This window comes from Bacillus rossius, chromosome 2 (genome assembly GCF_032445375.1).
Source record: "Bacillus rossius redtenbacheri isolate Brsri chromosome 2, Brsri_v3, whole genome shotgun sequence".
NCBI lineage: Eukaryota > Metazoa > Arthropoda > Insecta > Phasmatodea > Bacillidae > Bacillus > Bacillus rossius.
Window position 1 is genome coordinate 18,979,798 of NC_086331.1, and position 18,408 is coordinate 18,998,205.

Genomic DNA, 18,408 nt, shown 5'->3' on the forward strand with positions numbered 1-18,408 from the left:
ACTACATGCCATATCAGTGCCTCGCGCTTGAAGGCGAAGATGCTTGTCTTGCACGAACCAGGGTCTCCTTTACGCTTCCTGACTTAAAGACTCACTTGAAGTCTTCATGCGCTCTGCGAAGACACTGAACTACATCCAAGTTTTCGTTGTGCTGCTTGCAGCTATTTGATGACTATCTGCGAAGATCTATAATTATTTTGCACGTGGACACTTAAATAGGTTTGATCTACCTAATTACAATAGGTTGATGTTTTAAAAAATCTATTTTCTGAACTTCGGTTAGGCCATTTTAAGACCCGCCAAAACAATAAACTCACAAGGAGTAATGAAAATGTCACTGTATAGTTATGCCTACGAGTAACGGTTATTTCATGCTATTTGAAGTGATAACCAACAACAGAATGCTTATGGTTTTTATATAATGGTTATATTTAAAAAGTTCTGCTGGAGGCAGACAGGCTCCGTGACCTTGTGCCGGACAGAATGACTACAAGGTTGACTTACACACTCTTACTAAATGCATCTTCACCTTTGCAACTGGTGAGGCACATTTCACTCTAACATGACAGCTGTTGAATATGTGACGATTGGTTTTTAAGCTCATGTTTCCATTTCAACAGCTGATGGAACAATGTTGTTCGAGGTCATAGTTTGTGTGCGTGCCATAGCGTGCCATAGGTGTAACCAGAATTTTTTTCGAGGGGTGTCGGTCCAGATTTTTAAGAAAATCTCCATAGATGGTAAAAATTAATTTTAACTACAATATATAAAAGTCCGTAGAATTTTCATTTGTAACTTTTCTTTTTTACCATATTTTATTGTAAAATGTGATCTATAAAAACAACAAATAGCATTACTTGTTACTTAAAAATAAAAACAATACCAAACCAAAATATTGAAAATTCCATTAACCAGAAACTTGGGGAACATGTGTGATATTTTAGTTAGGTTAATTTCAAAACAGTCCTTGGCTGACCTCAGGGGCGTAGCCGGGGGGGGGGGGGGGGGGAATTTAGGGGTTCAACCCCCCCCCCCCCCAGCCCCAAATATTTAATTAATTTCTTATTCATCATTCAAACAAATTTCATATTAAAATTAATACAATTTTTACCATTACAATATTTAAATTTAATTACCGAAAACTGCTAAAATAGCACTATTTTACACCTTAAAATCCAAATTTTCCCGGTGGAGGATCCCCGGGCCCCCGCTTTAATATGGGAGGGGGGGGGGCCGGCATGCTTCTTAACACCCCCCATACACAAATCCTGGCTACGCCACTGGCTGACCTAGTTGAATTTTAAAAAACATGAAACTGGAATGAAACTTAACTTAGTAGAAAAAAATCTCTTCAACCTTTGATTTTATTCCAATGAATTAATTTAATTCTTAAGTAAATAGAATAGCAGTGAATTTCATTTTTCAAAACTGGGCTTTTATAAGTTTTAAGTTTATACTCAATTTTTCTTTCAATCCACACAAGTATGTTTACACTACAATATTTAAATACCCTACACAAACATAGTAGGTAATTTTTTTAAAAAAATAATAAAAGTAGTAAAGTACTATTACTACTGTTGCCAAAAGAATTAATTAATAACCTAACGAACCTAAGTAGGAACTTTACAAACTTATCCCTAATAAGATGACATTAGCAAGATGATACAATTGATATATAACATAAATGTTAGGGTGTTAACAACTAACAGTTGAAGTTCAGTAAAACAAAATTTAAAAAAATTAGTTTTGAACCTAACCTCTCTTTCATGTGCCACGATTCAGAAATATTTTTAGCGCAGGTGAGCCAATAATAGGCTCTGGACTGTACTATTATATAAATATATAATAATATGTTAAATATGTATGTTCGAATATGTATTTATGATCACATGGCAAACATTTTTAACATGATGCTGGTAGAAGTTAAAAAATGTGTGCGCTCCACTTCCGACATAGCGATGACTGATATACAGAATATAAACACCTACGCATTGAGCTGAGGCCACTGAGCTACTACTCACTCAAACATAACTTCACGTTGCAATTTCCAATGTTTGTAACGGTCATTTAAAATTACGCATCTGGTGATAATCCAACAATGCTCTTCTTCATGTTATACGTACAAAATTTAAATGAATGCACCTGACTTCATATAACAATAAAAAAACTTTTTTTTTTTTTTTTTCATTTTTAAAAAGTTTTATGGAGTTTTGTAAGAAATTAAGTCGCAGTGTTACAATCACTACTGCTACCAAATGCCCAATTAAGTTAAGAAAAACTAAAACATAATAGAATTTGAATTGTACTGATTATCCCTAGACCAATCACCATGATTTGAGAATTGAAACAGACCAGTTACAAACCAACCACTCCGATTCGACTTTGTTTACGTTTGCTGACCGACTGGGCTGCTCGGTGATGACATCTCGCTTGTCGCTCTGTGCGAAACTTCAGACAATCCGCTTCCGGGGTGGGGGAGGGTTGAACCCCTGCTACAGCAGAGTCACTTGGCTGTGTTCCGGTCACCTCTGAGCTGCGCTTGGATGGCCTCCAGACTCCGGTTGCTGGTCTCGGGGACCCAGAAGTAGGCGAGCAGCACCCCCGCCGCGCACACGCCCGCGTACAGCCAGAAGCAGCCGTGCAGGGCCAGGGCTCCCTTCAGCGCCGGGAAGGTCTTCACCACGACGAACACGTTGAAGGAGAGCATGCAGTGGCACACCGTGGTCGCCACGGTCCGGATCCGGAACGAGAACAGCTCCGTGATGATGACGAAGGTGAGTGAGCCCACGCCCAGAGACATGCTGACGATGTAGACGCAGGTGCAGGCGACGGGCAGCCAGCCGTGGCCGAGCTGCGGCGAGGCCTCGCGCGCGTACAAGTAGCCGCCAAGGACCACAAGGCTGGCGGCCATGGTGGCGTTGGAGGCGACCAGAAGCACCCTGCGGCCCGCACGGTCCACCACCAGGCCGGCCACGTACACCGAGGCGAAGCGCAGCGCGCCAACGAGGATGGTCGCGCCGTACGGCGACATGCTCGCGCCGGACTCCTGGAAGATGCGCACGCTGTAGCTGATGATGGCGAAGAGGCCGCAGAAGTGCGCGTTCACGCACAGCGCCGCACCGATCAGCAGCGCCCTGACGGCGCCCGGCTCCGAGAAGGCCTTCACCACGGTGGACCAGCGCACGGGCTCCGCCTCGCTTACACGCCTGCGCATCCTGGCCAGCTCCTCCTCCACGTCGCGGCTGCCCCCGCGGTACCAGCGCAGCGCGCGCCGGGCCTCCGCGGTCCTGCCCAGCTTCACCAGGTGGTACGGCGACTCGGGGAGCACGCACAGGCCGGCGAGGTACACGAGCGCCGCGCCCAGGCAGGCTAGCCCGAAGGCGGCGTACGGCACGCAGCTGCCGACCACGTAGGCGAAGAGGACGCCGGCGTTGAAGAGCAGGTTGCCGAAGGTGCAGAGCTCGCCGCGCACCTGGTCCTGGGCCACCTCGTTGACGAACAGCATCATGCTGGAGGCGGCGCCGCACGCCAGCCCCGCCAGCAGCCGGCCGGCGAAGAGCGCGGGCTGCGAGCGGGCGAAGGCGACCAGCAGCCAGCCGGGCAGCAAGGGCAGCGCCGCCAGGCAGCCGGCGAGCCGGCGGCTGCCCGAGGTGCCGAGGTGCGTGAACAGCGGCACGGCGACGACCGCCGCGGCGCTGACGAGCGAGCCGGCCGTGGCCGCGGCATCCTCTGTCATGGGGCCGCCCCCCAGCGGGCTGTCGGCGGACTGCAGCAGCGGCTGCACCGGGGCGAGCCAGCCGTACACGGTGCCGTGGCAGAACGACAGCATGCAGACTGCGGCAGTGTTCATTTATCATGACTACTAAACCATCAACTTATAACACTTATTTCTATTTAGGGCAATAAACAACCATAAAATATCAATTGTTATCGTTTGGTGACAAAATACACATAAGCTACATAAATTACTGCCAATGTGATGAACACCCTATCCCCCTTCGCTTTTCCCCAAACCAATTAACCTTATAAAATGCTTCATTCCATCTCTGGGTAAGGAAGTTTTAGGTTTCTACGTCAAACAAGGGCATAACAAGGCGAGAGCTCCAAGGCTCTAGACCACTGGGTTGTCTGACATGGTGTTACTAGATAGGAGTCATGCTGGGTTGTTAAGACCAACGACCATTGCCACATGAGCGCAGTGCCTTAGCGACCAAGGCTAACGAGGAGTCCAACTTAGTTTCAAACAGAAAATTGCAGAGGAAGAACTGCACCACTGGTGGTAGCTGTAATGCACTTCAGTGGCAGAGGTGTAAGATGATGGCAACGACGTGTCCTTGTTGCAGAGTTATGAGCGTGGCGACCACAATAAATGAAGTGGTGGTGAAGGAAGCCGCACCACTACAGAGGCTCTCATGGCTGGGTGATGCTCCAACTTTTGCCACCATCTTCCTCGGTAGGAGATGGAAATACTATGCAACACCCAATGTCCTGAACCCATGAAGGAAATTTTCCACAAGAAGAAGCATTGCTCACCAGAAAAATTCCGGACCACATGACCAAACTACCGGACACCGGTACACATATCTGTGATATGAGATTGTTGACTGCGTCGCAGATAAAGTCAAACAGCAACTCCAATCAAGCTTAATTTTGAAAAGGAATTTTAAACATATTTAGCCTGTCTTGTCGACATTGGGGACATTAGGGACAAAGAAAGGTAATGAGTTGAAAATGGATCGTTGATGGAAAAAACGAATGAGTGGAGGATACGAGAATATGCCGAGAAAAACCACAGGCTCACGGCGAAGTCCTCATGTTTCCCACTTCAAAACATGATGACCCCAACCCGCCGATTTGCCTTGACAGTAGGCGAATAATTTGTGTTCTGTCAATTGAGCCACCGTGTGTAGCGCACACTTGAGAGTCACTATTGCACTTATAACCATCACAACACTACCATGGAGTGAGATAGCACAGTGCCAATGCATTGAACTTGCTTTTCAAAATACATGAGTTCACATTCTCAGTCCATCCAACCATGATTGCTGTAGAGATGGCAATGCTTTCATGATCAGCGTTGATAACTGCTTCTGGGCCCTCTTGGCTTCTGAGTAGAGGCCAAGTTCGTAGAATTGTTAATGCTCCGAACATTTTCATCATCACCACCATAATCATCAGGATCATCATATATAATGACAGCAAACTCGCTCCCATGAAAGTGAGAATTTATTAATTTAAGTTCACAGTACCATTGAAAACAAGCTCATTGAAGATGAATAAATAGTAAAATACTAAGCTGGAGAAGAGACAAGAGTACTATGAAAACAGCCTCAAGCTCACTTAAACGTCAGTAATGTTTCCCGCTTGTTAAACATTCTGGGTTGACCATGCCTTGTGAAGAAGCCGGTAGGTATCAGGTGAATGATCTCAGCAATGGACAATAGTGACTCCTGTCTGAAAGAGGAGTGAGGAGTATTTGGGAAAGGAATGTAGTTATTAACCCCACGCTCAGCTCACAAACCTGTCCATCCATCCTTAATGCAGTTTCCCACAGTTTCCATGGTTTTGTATCATGGGATGTTTCTTTAAAAGAAGGTCCAGTTTCCCTGGCAGCTATAGTGTTTGTCCATTCTATCAAAGTGGTGGCCAATACTTAAATAGAAAGAGCCAATCAAAACATTCCACACTTTATTTGGTCAACAACTACAACCCTTATCTTCCCATTTGATGTCATGGTAAGTTGGTATGCGACAGAACAAACTTAAAAACAACCGTGCATTATATCAGTATAAATACAACTTTCATCAAAAGAAATAAAAAATCATAATTTTACAAATTGAAATATGTATTCAAAGTAAATAATAAAGTATTATTGTTATCTCTCTTTCTAAACTGAAAGAAAGGTAGCAAGTATTGCTCCCAACAAGGATGTATTTAAAATTAAATAAAAATAAACCATTTTTACATTTATTTAATTTTACTCTTGGTATCTAAAAACTCCACTGAGTTATAACAACAGCAATATCTTATAATTACCTTGAAAATTTATGAAGGAATGTCAATTTGGAAACAAAGACAATCAAATAAAATAAATATATTCAAGGCATTAGATTTAAAAATATGTTCAGTTGACTAGTTGAGTTTTGTACACTGTCTTTATTACTAACTAGATGCCACATAAACGTAACAATAATAATTATTGTGTGAGCTACTTTACTAGTATGCCTGCTATCAAAACAGGTACAAATTTTATTTACAAATAATCACTATAACTACTAAAAAGTACAAATTTATGTTATAAGTTATTCATGCCAAAAATTTTTTACGGTAATTTAAGTTCTTTAGTTCATAAAATCACATTAATTTTTAAATTAAGTTAATATTTTTTAAATATTTATTGTGAATTTTTGAAAAGTAAACTTGTATCTATTTTGATCATGGACATGCTGGTATGTGAGCTACCACAATAATTGTTATTGTTAGGTTTATCCAAGAATTGGTGTGCAATCAAGTCAGTGTACAAAACTCAAATAGTCAGCTGATGATAGTTGTAAATTTAATGCCAAAAATGTATGAATTAATTTCATTCATTTTTATTTTTGTTGCCCAATCAACATCCGTTCATGATTTCTTTGGGATGATTATGAAAGTATAAGGTTGATCCCATTCCATGGATACTTTTTTGATACCTAGAGTAAAATTTTAATGAATTTTATAATTGTTTATGTTTAATTTATTCTAAAAATACTCCAAGTAGGAGCAATGCTTGCTGCCTCTCTTTCATTATAGAAGGACGGGTAACAAACTGTGCAATTCTGCTTCTCGTGGTGGTTCCCTTCAACAATACTGTTCCTTTCACGTAACATACTGTAGGCTTAGAAACTGAAACTCTAAGTGCCATAGTTTATTTTATATTGAGATATGGTTCAATCCATAACAAGTGGTCCAACAATGGTTGCTCGACCATTTTAAGAAAATTTGATAATTTGTGCCTTGTTAACATTATGTATTGACAGTTTAAAACTGGCACAATTAAATTTTTTATTCTCACTGGTTTGATTATGGCAGCCATTTTGTTGCCATGGCGCGCGGCAATTTTTACATTTACAAGGGTTTACCTACATTGCCATATCTTAGCTTTGGTTGGTCATAGCATGATGAAACAAAATCTAAGGGGTTAAGCACATTATATACTACAATTCTGATCATAAACCATCTTTCTAAAATAACTCAATCTTACCAACTTTGAAGGTTGAACTTCTGCCTCACAATTGCAAAAATTTGTATTTTCATAATTTTTTTTTTCAGAATGAAGGCAGTATGTGTTTGGCTTCGAAATATTTTTGGAAGTACATATGTAATAGTAGTGTAAACACAAATTATTTGGAGTGTGAGACTTTGGTACTTTTTTTTACAAGCTTGTAAAAATGAGTTTATTTTCTTCATATTTTTGCTTACTTTACGGCTTAATATCCATGGTGGGCAGTTATCTAAAAATCTGAAATTTGCACACAATTAAATACTCCATGGTACATAACTCCTGTTAAAATTTTTACTTTGAGATTCAACTGGTTCATAAGTTACAGCCTTGTCAAACTTGTGTTAAATTGCATTTTTTTTGCAACAATGAAAATATTAATAAACTGAAATAATTTTTTAAAATGCAAAGTTCCTAAACTAAGAACATTTGAAAGTATGCCTGAGATGTTTGCCAAGTGTTTGAAGTGCACAGGTCTCAACAGGCACGGACTTGCTCTGTTATGGTCTGCTTGTTAGTCTGTCAGAAACTTTGGTACAGGAAAGGTGGTTTGTGTTTCCGTGCATGGTTTTTGTTTTTCAGTATGAAGAAAGAGTGTTCAATAGGACATTTAACAAATGAACAATACCACAAATGTGTTTATAGTTCACTGCAACAGGAATTAAAGAAAATCAGTGAGTTTAGTTCATAACAGCAACAGCTAATATTTTTCAGAGTTTCTAGTTATGTTAAGTCTGTATGTAAATAGCATGAGATTAAGTATCTTGTTAAATATCATCATATATTTGGCCGGTATTGCAGTGATCCTTTACAAATGCACAAAAAGGCAATCACAAAAGAACTGAGAAATACTTCCTGAACATATGCATTAAGAAACAAACTACAATTTACTGCTTGTCCCTGGTAAGTCCTTGTGTCCTACATACTACAAAATTTTTTTTCTATCATTAGCAAATGATGGAACAGGGGACAAATGTGAAGACTTTATTCCTGCGAGTGAAAATTTGGAAAAAGTGGACAATGTATGTACTCAGTTGCAGGGACGTAACTAGACATTTTTCCACCCGGGGCAACATCTCATCTTTGCCCCCCCCCCCCCCCCCTTAATTTTTCCCCAAACCAACAAAGAAAAATTTGCCGACAACACATCACCATACCACTACATATGAATTCCACAATTACAAATATGTTTTATTAATTAGATAAAAAACAAATGTATTTATTTAAAGCAATTCAATTTTTACTACAAGATAAAACACCCACTTATGTCTAAGATACTTAATTGACATGTAATCTAAGAGTAGCATGTTTGATATATACTTTCACAATATTTACATAAATGCTGCAAATGAAATGAAAAGTTTATCATCAAATGACAGAACAATAGGTGTGGACTGAATCGACAAAAAGAACAGGATATTTGACTATGATAAATAGAGTTAATATTATGAATAAAAGATTTCACTCAAGTTGTTATCTTGAGAATCATAATTATACATTATACACAATATCTTAATCTACTGGCTAATTGTGATAAAAAAATTAATTCACACACAGAAAGCTTGAACAAAAACTTAAATTTACGGGCTCTTTTGGCTGCAAATGTTTTTACAATGCCCTCAAAAGACAGCTTTGAAACTAACTTGTGCTCTATTGATATGATGCTCAGGTTGGTTAGTCGTTGCTGACCTGTTAAATTTCTAAGGTAATTTTTTATGATTTTTAGTTTGCTAAAACTCGTTTCATTAGAAACGGTTGAGACTGGTATGTGCAAAAAATTCTCAATGCTGTCGTTATGTTGGGGTATGCGTCTTCAAGCACATTATTATATATTAATGGCAGAAGATCTGCTGGTGAAGCTGTTTTCATATAAGGGCTTAAATCCAAGGCATGATACTTAAAACTTTCAACTTCTATCACCAGCTCGTCCCTGTTTAAGGGGAATGGAAAGGTAAAATATCTTGGGAATGCTGGAATCGAATATCAAGGATAAAATCTGAACTACTCATCATATTTCTTTGCGGTTTGTTTTGCCAACTAGATAATTTAATTACAGAGGGTTGTGTGTACAGAAGTGGCCACAATAATGCATAGTTTTTTAGAAAAAAATTAAATAACTTTATGCAGAAATAAGGGGTATTAGCCACAAAATTATAAATTATAACAAAATATAATTTTTGAATGGTGTAATACAATATTATCTAGAGCTCTATAATACAGAATTTTACGTAATTGCTCAACAAGCGTGTCCTTCCTTACCTAAATGTTGCATGGCAGGTTTTAATTGGTTAATATTCCTTTAAAATTCAGCGATAAAGTGTTTTTCACTTTGATTATTATAGAGTTCTAGATAATATTATATTACACAATATAAAAATTACATTTTGGTATAATTTTTAATTTTGTGGATAATACCCCTTATTTCTGCATAAAGTTATTTAATTTTTTTTCTAAAAAACTATGCATTATTGTGGCCACTGCTGTACACACAACCCTCCGTAATTAAATTATCTAGTTGGCAAAACAAACCGCAAAGACATGTGATGAGTAGTTCAGATTTTATCCTTGATCTTCGATTCCAGGATTCCCAAAATATCGTACCTTTCCATTCCCCTTAAGTCTTCTTTATATGTGGTAGCTAAATCAAGTGCCTGTTTCTTCAATTCTTCTCCATTTAGTGTTTCAAACAGAGCTACATTGAGGAAACCAAATAAACTATTCATGTTTTGAATAGCTTGAAACCTTTGTCTCAGTTAACTCAGAATCCGATCTATTATTTGTATAATCAACAGTCTGAACTTTTTTTCTTCTAAGAATTCATAGCTTTCATATTCACCCTTTTTATCAACCATCCGCTTTTTCTTTCTTCCCCTTGTTTGAAATGAGGATCTAGGTTAAGCTTTTCTGCTATTTATTTCGCTTCTCTGATTGCGTTTGTGAAACTATTTAACCTTTCTGTTCCTAATTCTGATATCAGACGGTTAATATGTTTTGCTGATAGATCTATAGTGATGTCATCTCTTTGTAATAATTTGTTGACGATATCAATGTGGCTTAGTTCCCTATACCAAAAACAGAAAAAGACAATGAATTCAAACTTTCTGACATTTCTTAGAAAAGAAGTTGCTTCTGTTTTTGTTTCAGCTGTTGTTATTAGGCTGGTCACGAGATCATTCAAAGCATCTATAATCTTTTCTAGATGCTTATATATTACAACTACAGCTTCTCTCTTAGTCGACCATCTGGTATTGCTTTGCAGTTTGAGAGATAAGGGAACATGTTGCACTAGAACCTCCCATCTATTGGTGGATGAAGCAAAGAAATTGTAGAGACAATTAAGTTGGCCAAAGTAGGACTCTGCCTCTGGTGATAAGCTAGCAGCATTCACCCCAACTAAATTTAGCGAATGTGCTGCACATGGCACAAAATATGCCAAACCATTTACTTCTTTGATTCAAGATTGAACTCCTTTGTACATACCAGCCATGTTAGCCCATTATCATATGACTGCCCTCTGCAGTTCTTAATATTTAATCTATCATTTCTGAGTTTTTCTAAAATCTCTTCTGAAAGAGCCAATCCAGTTTTTCACTAACTATTATGAAATAAAGAAAACTTTCCACTATCTCAGGGCCATTTTCGGTGATCTTCACGTAACGAAGAACTTCAGACATTTGTTCAAAATGGCTTAGATCGGGCGTGCAGTCAAACATAATGGAAAAGTATTTAGAAGCTTTGATGTCATTAACTATATGTTCTCTTATTTTTCCAGCGATAATTTCTAAAAATTCATTTTGGATATAAGGTGAAAAGTAGCTGACCTGGCCCTTTTTATTGCGGAGAATGTGCTCTCTCAGTTGGGGATGATAAATATACCAGCTCTATTGTGTTTAAAAACTTGCCACATCTAAGGTCACCAAAGTCTAGGGATTCATCGGAACCTCTTAATGGACTACCTTGTTTTGCTAAATGTATAATAACATCAATTACATACAAAACTCCTCTCCAGTGTATTTCCTCCTGTGCTATTTGATCCTGCAGCTCTTGATCAATACCAGAGCATTTATTTAAGGATAATTCCAATGTTTTCCACGAGCAAAAACACTTTTGTGGTTAAGAGAATTTTCATGCTCAGGAATCCTTTCACTCAACTTTTTCCACTAAGTGCAACCTTCCTCCTTGGCCAAAACAGGACTTTTTTGTTCAGAGAACATGTAGGAAAAAAGTTTTCATGCTACACAAAACAAGACATTTTTTGATTGACTGTATGTTAGCCATGTTCGGCGTACCTTTAGACCACCAGCCAATGTTTTGGTGAACCAGTCTTTGGTTTAATTTCTTCCATCTCTTGAGGTGTTACTTAGATAAGCTCTACCTTCCCCTCGTTCAATAATCCTTATACTATAAAGAATTTTTCTGTATCCGAAAAGGCTGCAGGCCTGAAATCAAAATGAATAGCAGGCTCACCCTGGACGAGGTCCTTTGTCGGAATTGTAAAATCAGAAAAAAATGCCTTTGATGTTCCAACAGTAGTCATAAAATGCTGCTCAGATACAGTGCATGGTTGGAACTCATCATCATTGATGACTTGTGTTACTGGAATTTGAAGTTCTTCTTGATGGCTTCTTGCCAGCTCACTCTCTGTTCCAGTTACACATACCTCTTGAATTGAATGTTCTTCAGGATCCTTACTGCTACTGCTACCACCCACAAACTTGTTTGATCAATGAGTAAGTCTAGATATGTGATTTTTGGTAAGCTATTGCTGTACTATTTTGAAATTCTAATTTGAGCTGGTAAATCCTATACTCTTTTTCTGAAATTTTTTTATAAGACTAACCATTGCTGCAAAGGGTTGAAAAAATAGGGGTGAAATAAAAAAAAGGATAAAATTTGTACCATTAACACTATTAAATTCATTACTTTTTAATGTAAAACCTAAAATATTATCTACAAGCTTCGTCTAAATTTATTTTTTATATGCCCAGCCATTACTGCAAGGGGCGGAAAGTAACAGGGGTTGAAGACAAAAAAATCATTACTCCCTTAGTAGGCACACTATTAAATCGGTACAAATTGTTTGAAAATCATAATTTTTATCTAAAACATTTGTATTAAAATTGTGTTGATGATTCAAACCATTATTGCAAGGAGTTGAAAAAACTTGGGGTTGGAGTAAGAAAATAAATAATATTTTTCAACTATGTACACTACAAATCCATTCCTTTTTTTTTTTAATTTCTAAATATTGTCTAAAACTATTATTAAAATAATTTTTTATCTGACCAAGTATTACTGCAAGTAACATGGTTTGAAATTAAAAAAGAGGCATTATATATTTTTAAATATACCTATATACTATTGATTCCGCAATAATTTATTTATAAATTCTTAACTTCATCGAAAACTTTGGGTAAAACAATTTTTGATGAAACGAATTACTACCGCATACAAAGGTTTTGAAATTTTAAAAAATTCAAAACATCCTTAGTAAGTTGTAAGTATCAAATTTGTTCCAATTTATTTTAAACTGTCTTAATATTATCATAATCCTTGGTGCAAAGAAAATTTTTATATGACCACGTTTTTGGTGCAAGGAATGAAAAAAAGTGTTAGAAGGTAAAAAAAAATTAAATATTTACCTACCTTAGCTGGCACGGAGTCTTCAAAATACTTCCAGAGTAGCCTAAATATGTATTACTTCGAAATCTACATATGCCTGTAGGCTGTGCCGAAAGGGATTTTTTTTTTTAATTTTTATTTCAAAGGTCTATTTGATCTAATTTCCATAAAAATATTTTTATATCTTGGCTACCAAACTGGTTTCTTAAGATTATTGCTAATCCATCCAGTATTTTTTAGTTTTTATAGTGAACCTTGCTCTCTCAAAATGCAGTCTGCTAAATCATTGATTAAAAAAAAATATGATTAGAAAATATTTACATTACATCTTTTCAAAGGATGCTATTGTTAATTACCCAAAAACCTACAAAATAGTACAATAATTGTATACACATAAATATCAAGTTTAATCATACATAATTTTGCTTTACAAAGCACTGAATTAAACATATATTACCGGCAAATAGGCAGATAGACTGACATGCGCAGCAAAGTACTAATGTCCTTTGTTTGCGTACATACTTAAAAAATGTTGTTCAAAATTATGTATTAGATCTAACGGTGGCCCTATTTAAGTTCTAATGCAATCCTTTTCTATTACAAAAAATAAAATAAGAATGTAACATTTAAAAAAAATTATTGTTACCTTATTTTTTTCAAGTAAGTTAATAACGTACCTCCTTCATTAACGTCTTTGACATTAAGCCAAGATGATAAAAAGGACGAAGACTGGCGAGCTTCTTTTTCTAGTTCTTTAGATCTTCTTTTGAATTCTGCACCAGACGGTTATTTTGACATGTTTTGAGATTAAACACGATTGTCAAACATAATTGAAAAGGTTTACGAAATTGTGTATTCACAAATAGCAAAAGTGACGTAACTGAGAGAACAGAAATGCTACACACATGAACAGATACTACCGGGCGAATGACCCTACTGGGTTGTGGTTGTGATCAACTGAAGCTATTTCATACACCCGATGCCTTACCTGGCCTGGGCGGGGCGGTGGGGGTGAGAAATGTCGCGACTTTCCAAGGTCGGGTGGGGATTTCCCTCCATGGTTCCCACAGGGCCACGGCAGAGTTGCCAGACGTACAATCTAATAGGTATTTGTACCTACCAAAATTCAGTGGCATGTACCTACCAGTTACCACCGTACCTTCGCAAGTTAGAATGTACGCGAATATCATTTTTATTAGCTTATATATTATATATCTTCCAATATGAATAATTCCGTTAAACTGCCCTCGACTTTTTTTGTTCTAACACTACGATATATATATATATATATATATATATAGTATAAGTTACTCTGCCAGTTCAGCGCCCCTCCAAATGCGGCGCCCGGGGGGGCACAAGCCCCGTCTGCCCCCCTCTAGTTTCGTCCCTGCTCAGTTGGGGGTTTTGCCAGCATCTGAAGTAAGGAAATTGGGTGTTCATAAAAGACTACAAGCAATAGCTGACAAGATTGGTAAAGTTTCAAATGTGTTGAAAAGAAATCTTGAGGAATCTTTTGATGAAGTGATGGAAAACATTGTAGTAAGTGTAGAGCCTGTAGAAGAATTTGAAGAATTCATCATGAAACTTAAGGAAAATTGTGCGGTTGCAGAAAAAAAAGTGCAAGTGAAAATAATTAGTTTACTTCCAAATTCATGGGGTCGACAAAGAATAGCTGAAGAGTTCAATGTATCAGAGCGTTTGGTAAAACTGACAAGAGACCTAGTGAAAGATCAGGGAATTGTACCCGAGTTGGGAAAGAAAAAGGGTTTTGGCATTCAATCAGAGGTGGTTACTAAAGTCCGTGTGAATTCTATGAAAGTGATGAATACAGTTGTCTTTTTCCAGAAAAAAACAACTGTTTATCTGTGAAATAATATATAACTTGTAATGTCAAAAGCAGAAGAGGATGGTGCTCTGCAATTTGAATGAATTGTTTGTTGAATTTAAAGATAAACATCCAAACTGTAAAATTGGAAGATCAAAATTCATAGAACTCAGACCTAAGTGGTGTGTCACAGCCGGATCATCAGGAACACAGGATGTTTGTGTTTGTACTTATCATTAGACTGTTAAGCTAATGGTGGATGGTGCAAAGCTTATGAAAGACTACAAAGACCTTCTTGCCATATTCATTTGTGATTGTGATATGAATAGTTAGTTATAACTGTATGATGGGCAAATGTGTTAAATGTCCAGGAAATTAAGCCCTAGTATCTCTGTTTGATGAATTTTAAGAAAGAGATACCATTCCAGACAATATATTTTTTCAACAATGGACAACAACAGATAGAGCTGAAATGATAACTGTTATTCAGCCAAAAGAAGAATTCTTTCAGTCCCTTATTGAAAAACTTGATTCACTTACAACCAGGGGCGCAACAAGGGGGGGGGGGGCAAGGGTATTTTTCCCCCCTCTGAAACCTTGGAGTGGAGGCAAACGGGGGCAAAGAAAGTGCTGTGTAATCAATTTTTAGATAATAAAACTGCTTAAATAGCACCATTTTACACCTTGAAATACAAATTTTCCCGGGGGAGGACCGCCCCCCCGGACCCCCCGCTTCAATAGGGGGGGATCGATGATTCTTTATAAAAAGGTATATTCCCCCCCCCAACCCCTTTTGGAAATTTAGTTGTTGCGCCCCTGCTTACAACTCATCATTTTATATCAAATATTCAAAGTCAATACCTGAGAGAGACGAAGGAGAAACTTATGGAAACAGAGTGCATTGTCTTTGCAGACTTCGCAGAAAACTTTACATTCGTTATCCAAGACGAGATTCAGAGCTACCACTGGGTAAATCGCCAAGCAACTGTTCATCCCTTTGTATATTATTACAAAGAAAATGATAAGCTTCTAACCCAATGTGTTGGTGTAATCAGTGATCATTTGGACCATAACCCAACAGCAGTGCATATATTTCAATCTCATCTTATGAAACACTTAAAAGACACTGTTCCTTGGGTTCAACATATAATTTACTTCTCAGATGGATCATCAGTCAGTATAAAAATTAAAAGATTTTTATGAATGTCTGTCACCATAAGAATGATTTTGGCCTTAGTGCTGAGTGGAATTTCTTCGCAACATCACATGGAAAAAAATGTATGTGATGGTGTCGGAGGGACAACAAAAAGGGAAGTAACAAACGCGAGTCTTCAAAGAACAGTCAAGGAACACATTCTTTCCCCTGAAGATATGTTTATGTACTGTACACAGACAATTAAAGGTATTATATATATATATATATATATATATATATATATGTCTGTTAAAGAAGAGGAAATTACTGCTCGACAAGAAGAGCTCAAACCTAAATTTAACAACTGCCAACGGCTCCCAGGAACAAACACCGAAATTTCACCACTTTGTTCTACTCACTGAGATTATAATGAGATGCTATGCAACATCCAAATCAGAAGAGTATGAGGATCCTCCAGTTTCAAACAAGTCTGTCCCCCTGAATCTTCGGAACAATGACATTGTTGCCTGTGTGTATGATGAACAGTGGTGGCTAGGAGTCATTGAGGAAGTTAATTTTGTGAACAATGACATTTACGTAAAATTTTACAACCCAGCTGGAACTAGAACGTCATTTAAAATGTCATGTACCGACAGAGTGTGGGTGTCTCTTAAGAATGCTCAGAAAGCTCAGTCCATCAGAACTATCCACAGCAACTGGACATTCACACAATATTGCAGCATTATTATGTGATACAATTTCAATGCTTTTTAACAAACATGGAAATTAAGATATGGTTAACAAATTAAAATAGTAAATCATTTGTAATATCAAACAAACATATTGTCTACTTAGAAATGTGATATAAATAAACTATTGTGCTGCATATTTTGTACATAGTGTTTATTTGTTTTGACATCAAACTTTAATGTAATATGTAATCAACTTTTTACAACTTAGTACAGTACTTCCAGCATTATATTAAATTTTATTAAGAAAATATATACAGTTATTAAAATTGCTTTTATTTATATAAATAAATTTTTTACGAGTTCGCAACAGGCTGTAACTTATAGACCAGTTGAATCTCCAAGTCAAAATTTTAACAGGAGTTATGTACCATGGAGTATACCTACTTAATTGTGTGCAAATGTCAGATTTTTAGATAATTGCCCACCAGAGAATTTAAGCCTAAAGTAAACAAAAATATGAAAAAAAAACTTATTTTTACAAGCTTGTAAAAAAAGGTAGCAAAGTCTCAAACTCCAAATAATTTGTGTTTACACTACTAATACATAATTACTTCCAAAAATATTTCGAAGCCCAACACATACTGCCTTCATTCTGAAAAAAAATTTATGAAAATGCAAATATTTGCAATTGTGAGGCAGAAGTTCAACCTTCAAAGTTGGTAAGAATGAGTGATTTCAGAAAGATGGTTTATAATCATAATTGTAGTATATAATGTGCTTAACCCCTCAGATTTTGTTTCATCATGCTATGACCTACCAAAGCTAAGATATGGCAATGTAGGTAAACCCTTGTAAATGTAAAAATTGTTGCACGCCATGGCAACAAAGTGGCTGCCATAATAAAACCAGTGAGAATAAAAAATTTAATTGTGCCAGTTTTAAATTTTCAAAACATAATGTTAAAAAGGCACATCATTTTAATTTTTTTTTAAATAGATGAAGCTACCAATAATTTTTTTTTTGGAACACTTCATATGGATTGACCCATATAGTTATAAGCTTAAAGCCTTAAAGGCTTAATAGTATAAATATTGCCTAATAATTAATTTCTACAATTATGCAACTAAAAATTATAATTAGCAAAAAAATTTCTTTTAAATGACAGCCCAGAAAAACCAAACTGTAAGAGCAAAAAAACCATTATAAAAGGTTTATGAAAATTTGCCCAGCCTTATTACAGTTTTCCATAGTTTCCATGGTTTCATATCATGGAATATGTTTTCTTACGGTTAGGTCCAGTTCCCCTTACAGCTATAGTGTCTGGCCATCTTATAAGTGGCAGCCAATATTTATTCAGCGAGAACCAATCACAAACATTTCATGCTTTTTTTTTATCAACTACTACCCTCCATATTTTCCCATTTGATGTTATGGCATCAAAATATGAGATAATTCAAATTATAATTTAAGACACAATTCAAACTGTCACGGCAACTGGCAAAATGACCTTTTTTATTTGGAAATTTTTTAAGAAGTCTAATTTAAGTTTTTTGTTTAAGGGGCAACCAAAAGATGGTCCACAGGCCAGAGGTTAGTCACCACTATTGAAAATGAGACACAAAATACAAATCAATTAAAAAAAGGTACGAGGCCACCATGCATGCTGGAAGTGAAACTTCCCAGATAGAGGGATAGGAAATTTGTAAGGTGCACAAATATTTGAAACACCTGTACGAAAAATTGTTTCAATTTGACAAGCATGCAGAAAAGTAAATACGTATGAGAATGTATAAGAATATGTACAAGCAACCGAGTGAGCAAGTATGCGAGTGCACAAAAACTCAAGTATGCAAAAGCACAAGTAGACGAGAGTGCC

At 37.1% G+C, this 18,408-nt stretch overlaps 1 protein-coding gene across 3 annotated transcripts in view; it reads right to left on the reverse strand.

Moving 5' to 3' along the window:
- Positions 1-1,023: 1,023 nt before the first annotated feature.
- Positions 1,024-18,408, reverse strand: part of LOC134529147 (facilitated trehalose transporter Tret1-2 homolog) — a 263,849-nt gene continuing 246,464 nt past the window's right edge. For all 3 annotated transcript variants that reach the window (XM_063362919.1, XM_063362918.1, XM_063362917.1), the window contains one exon: positions 1,024-3,834. In XM_063362919.1, the coding sequence (XP_063218989.1) occupies positions 2,504-3,829 (1,326 nt within the window). In that variant the 5' untranslated portion in view covers positions 3,830-3,834 and the 3' untranslated portion in view covers positions 1,024-2,503. The remainder of the gene's footprint in view (positions 3,835-18,408) is intronic.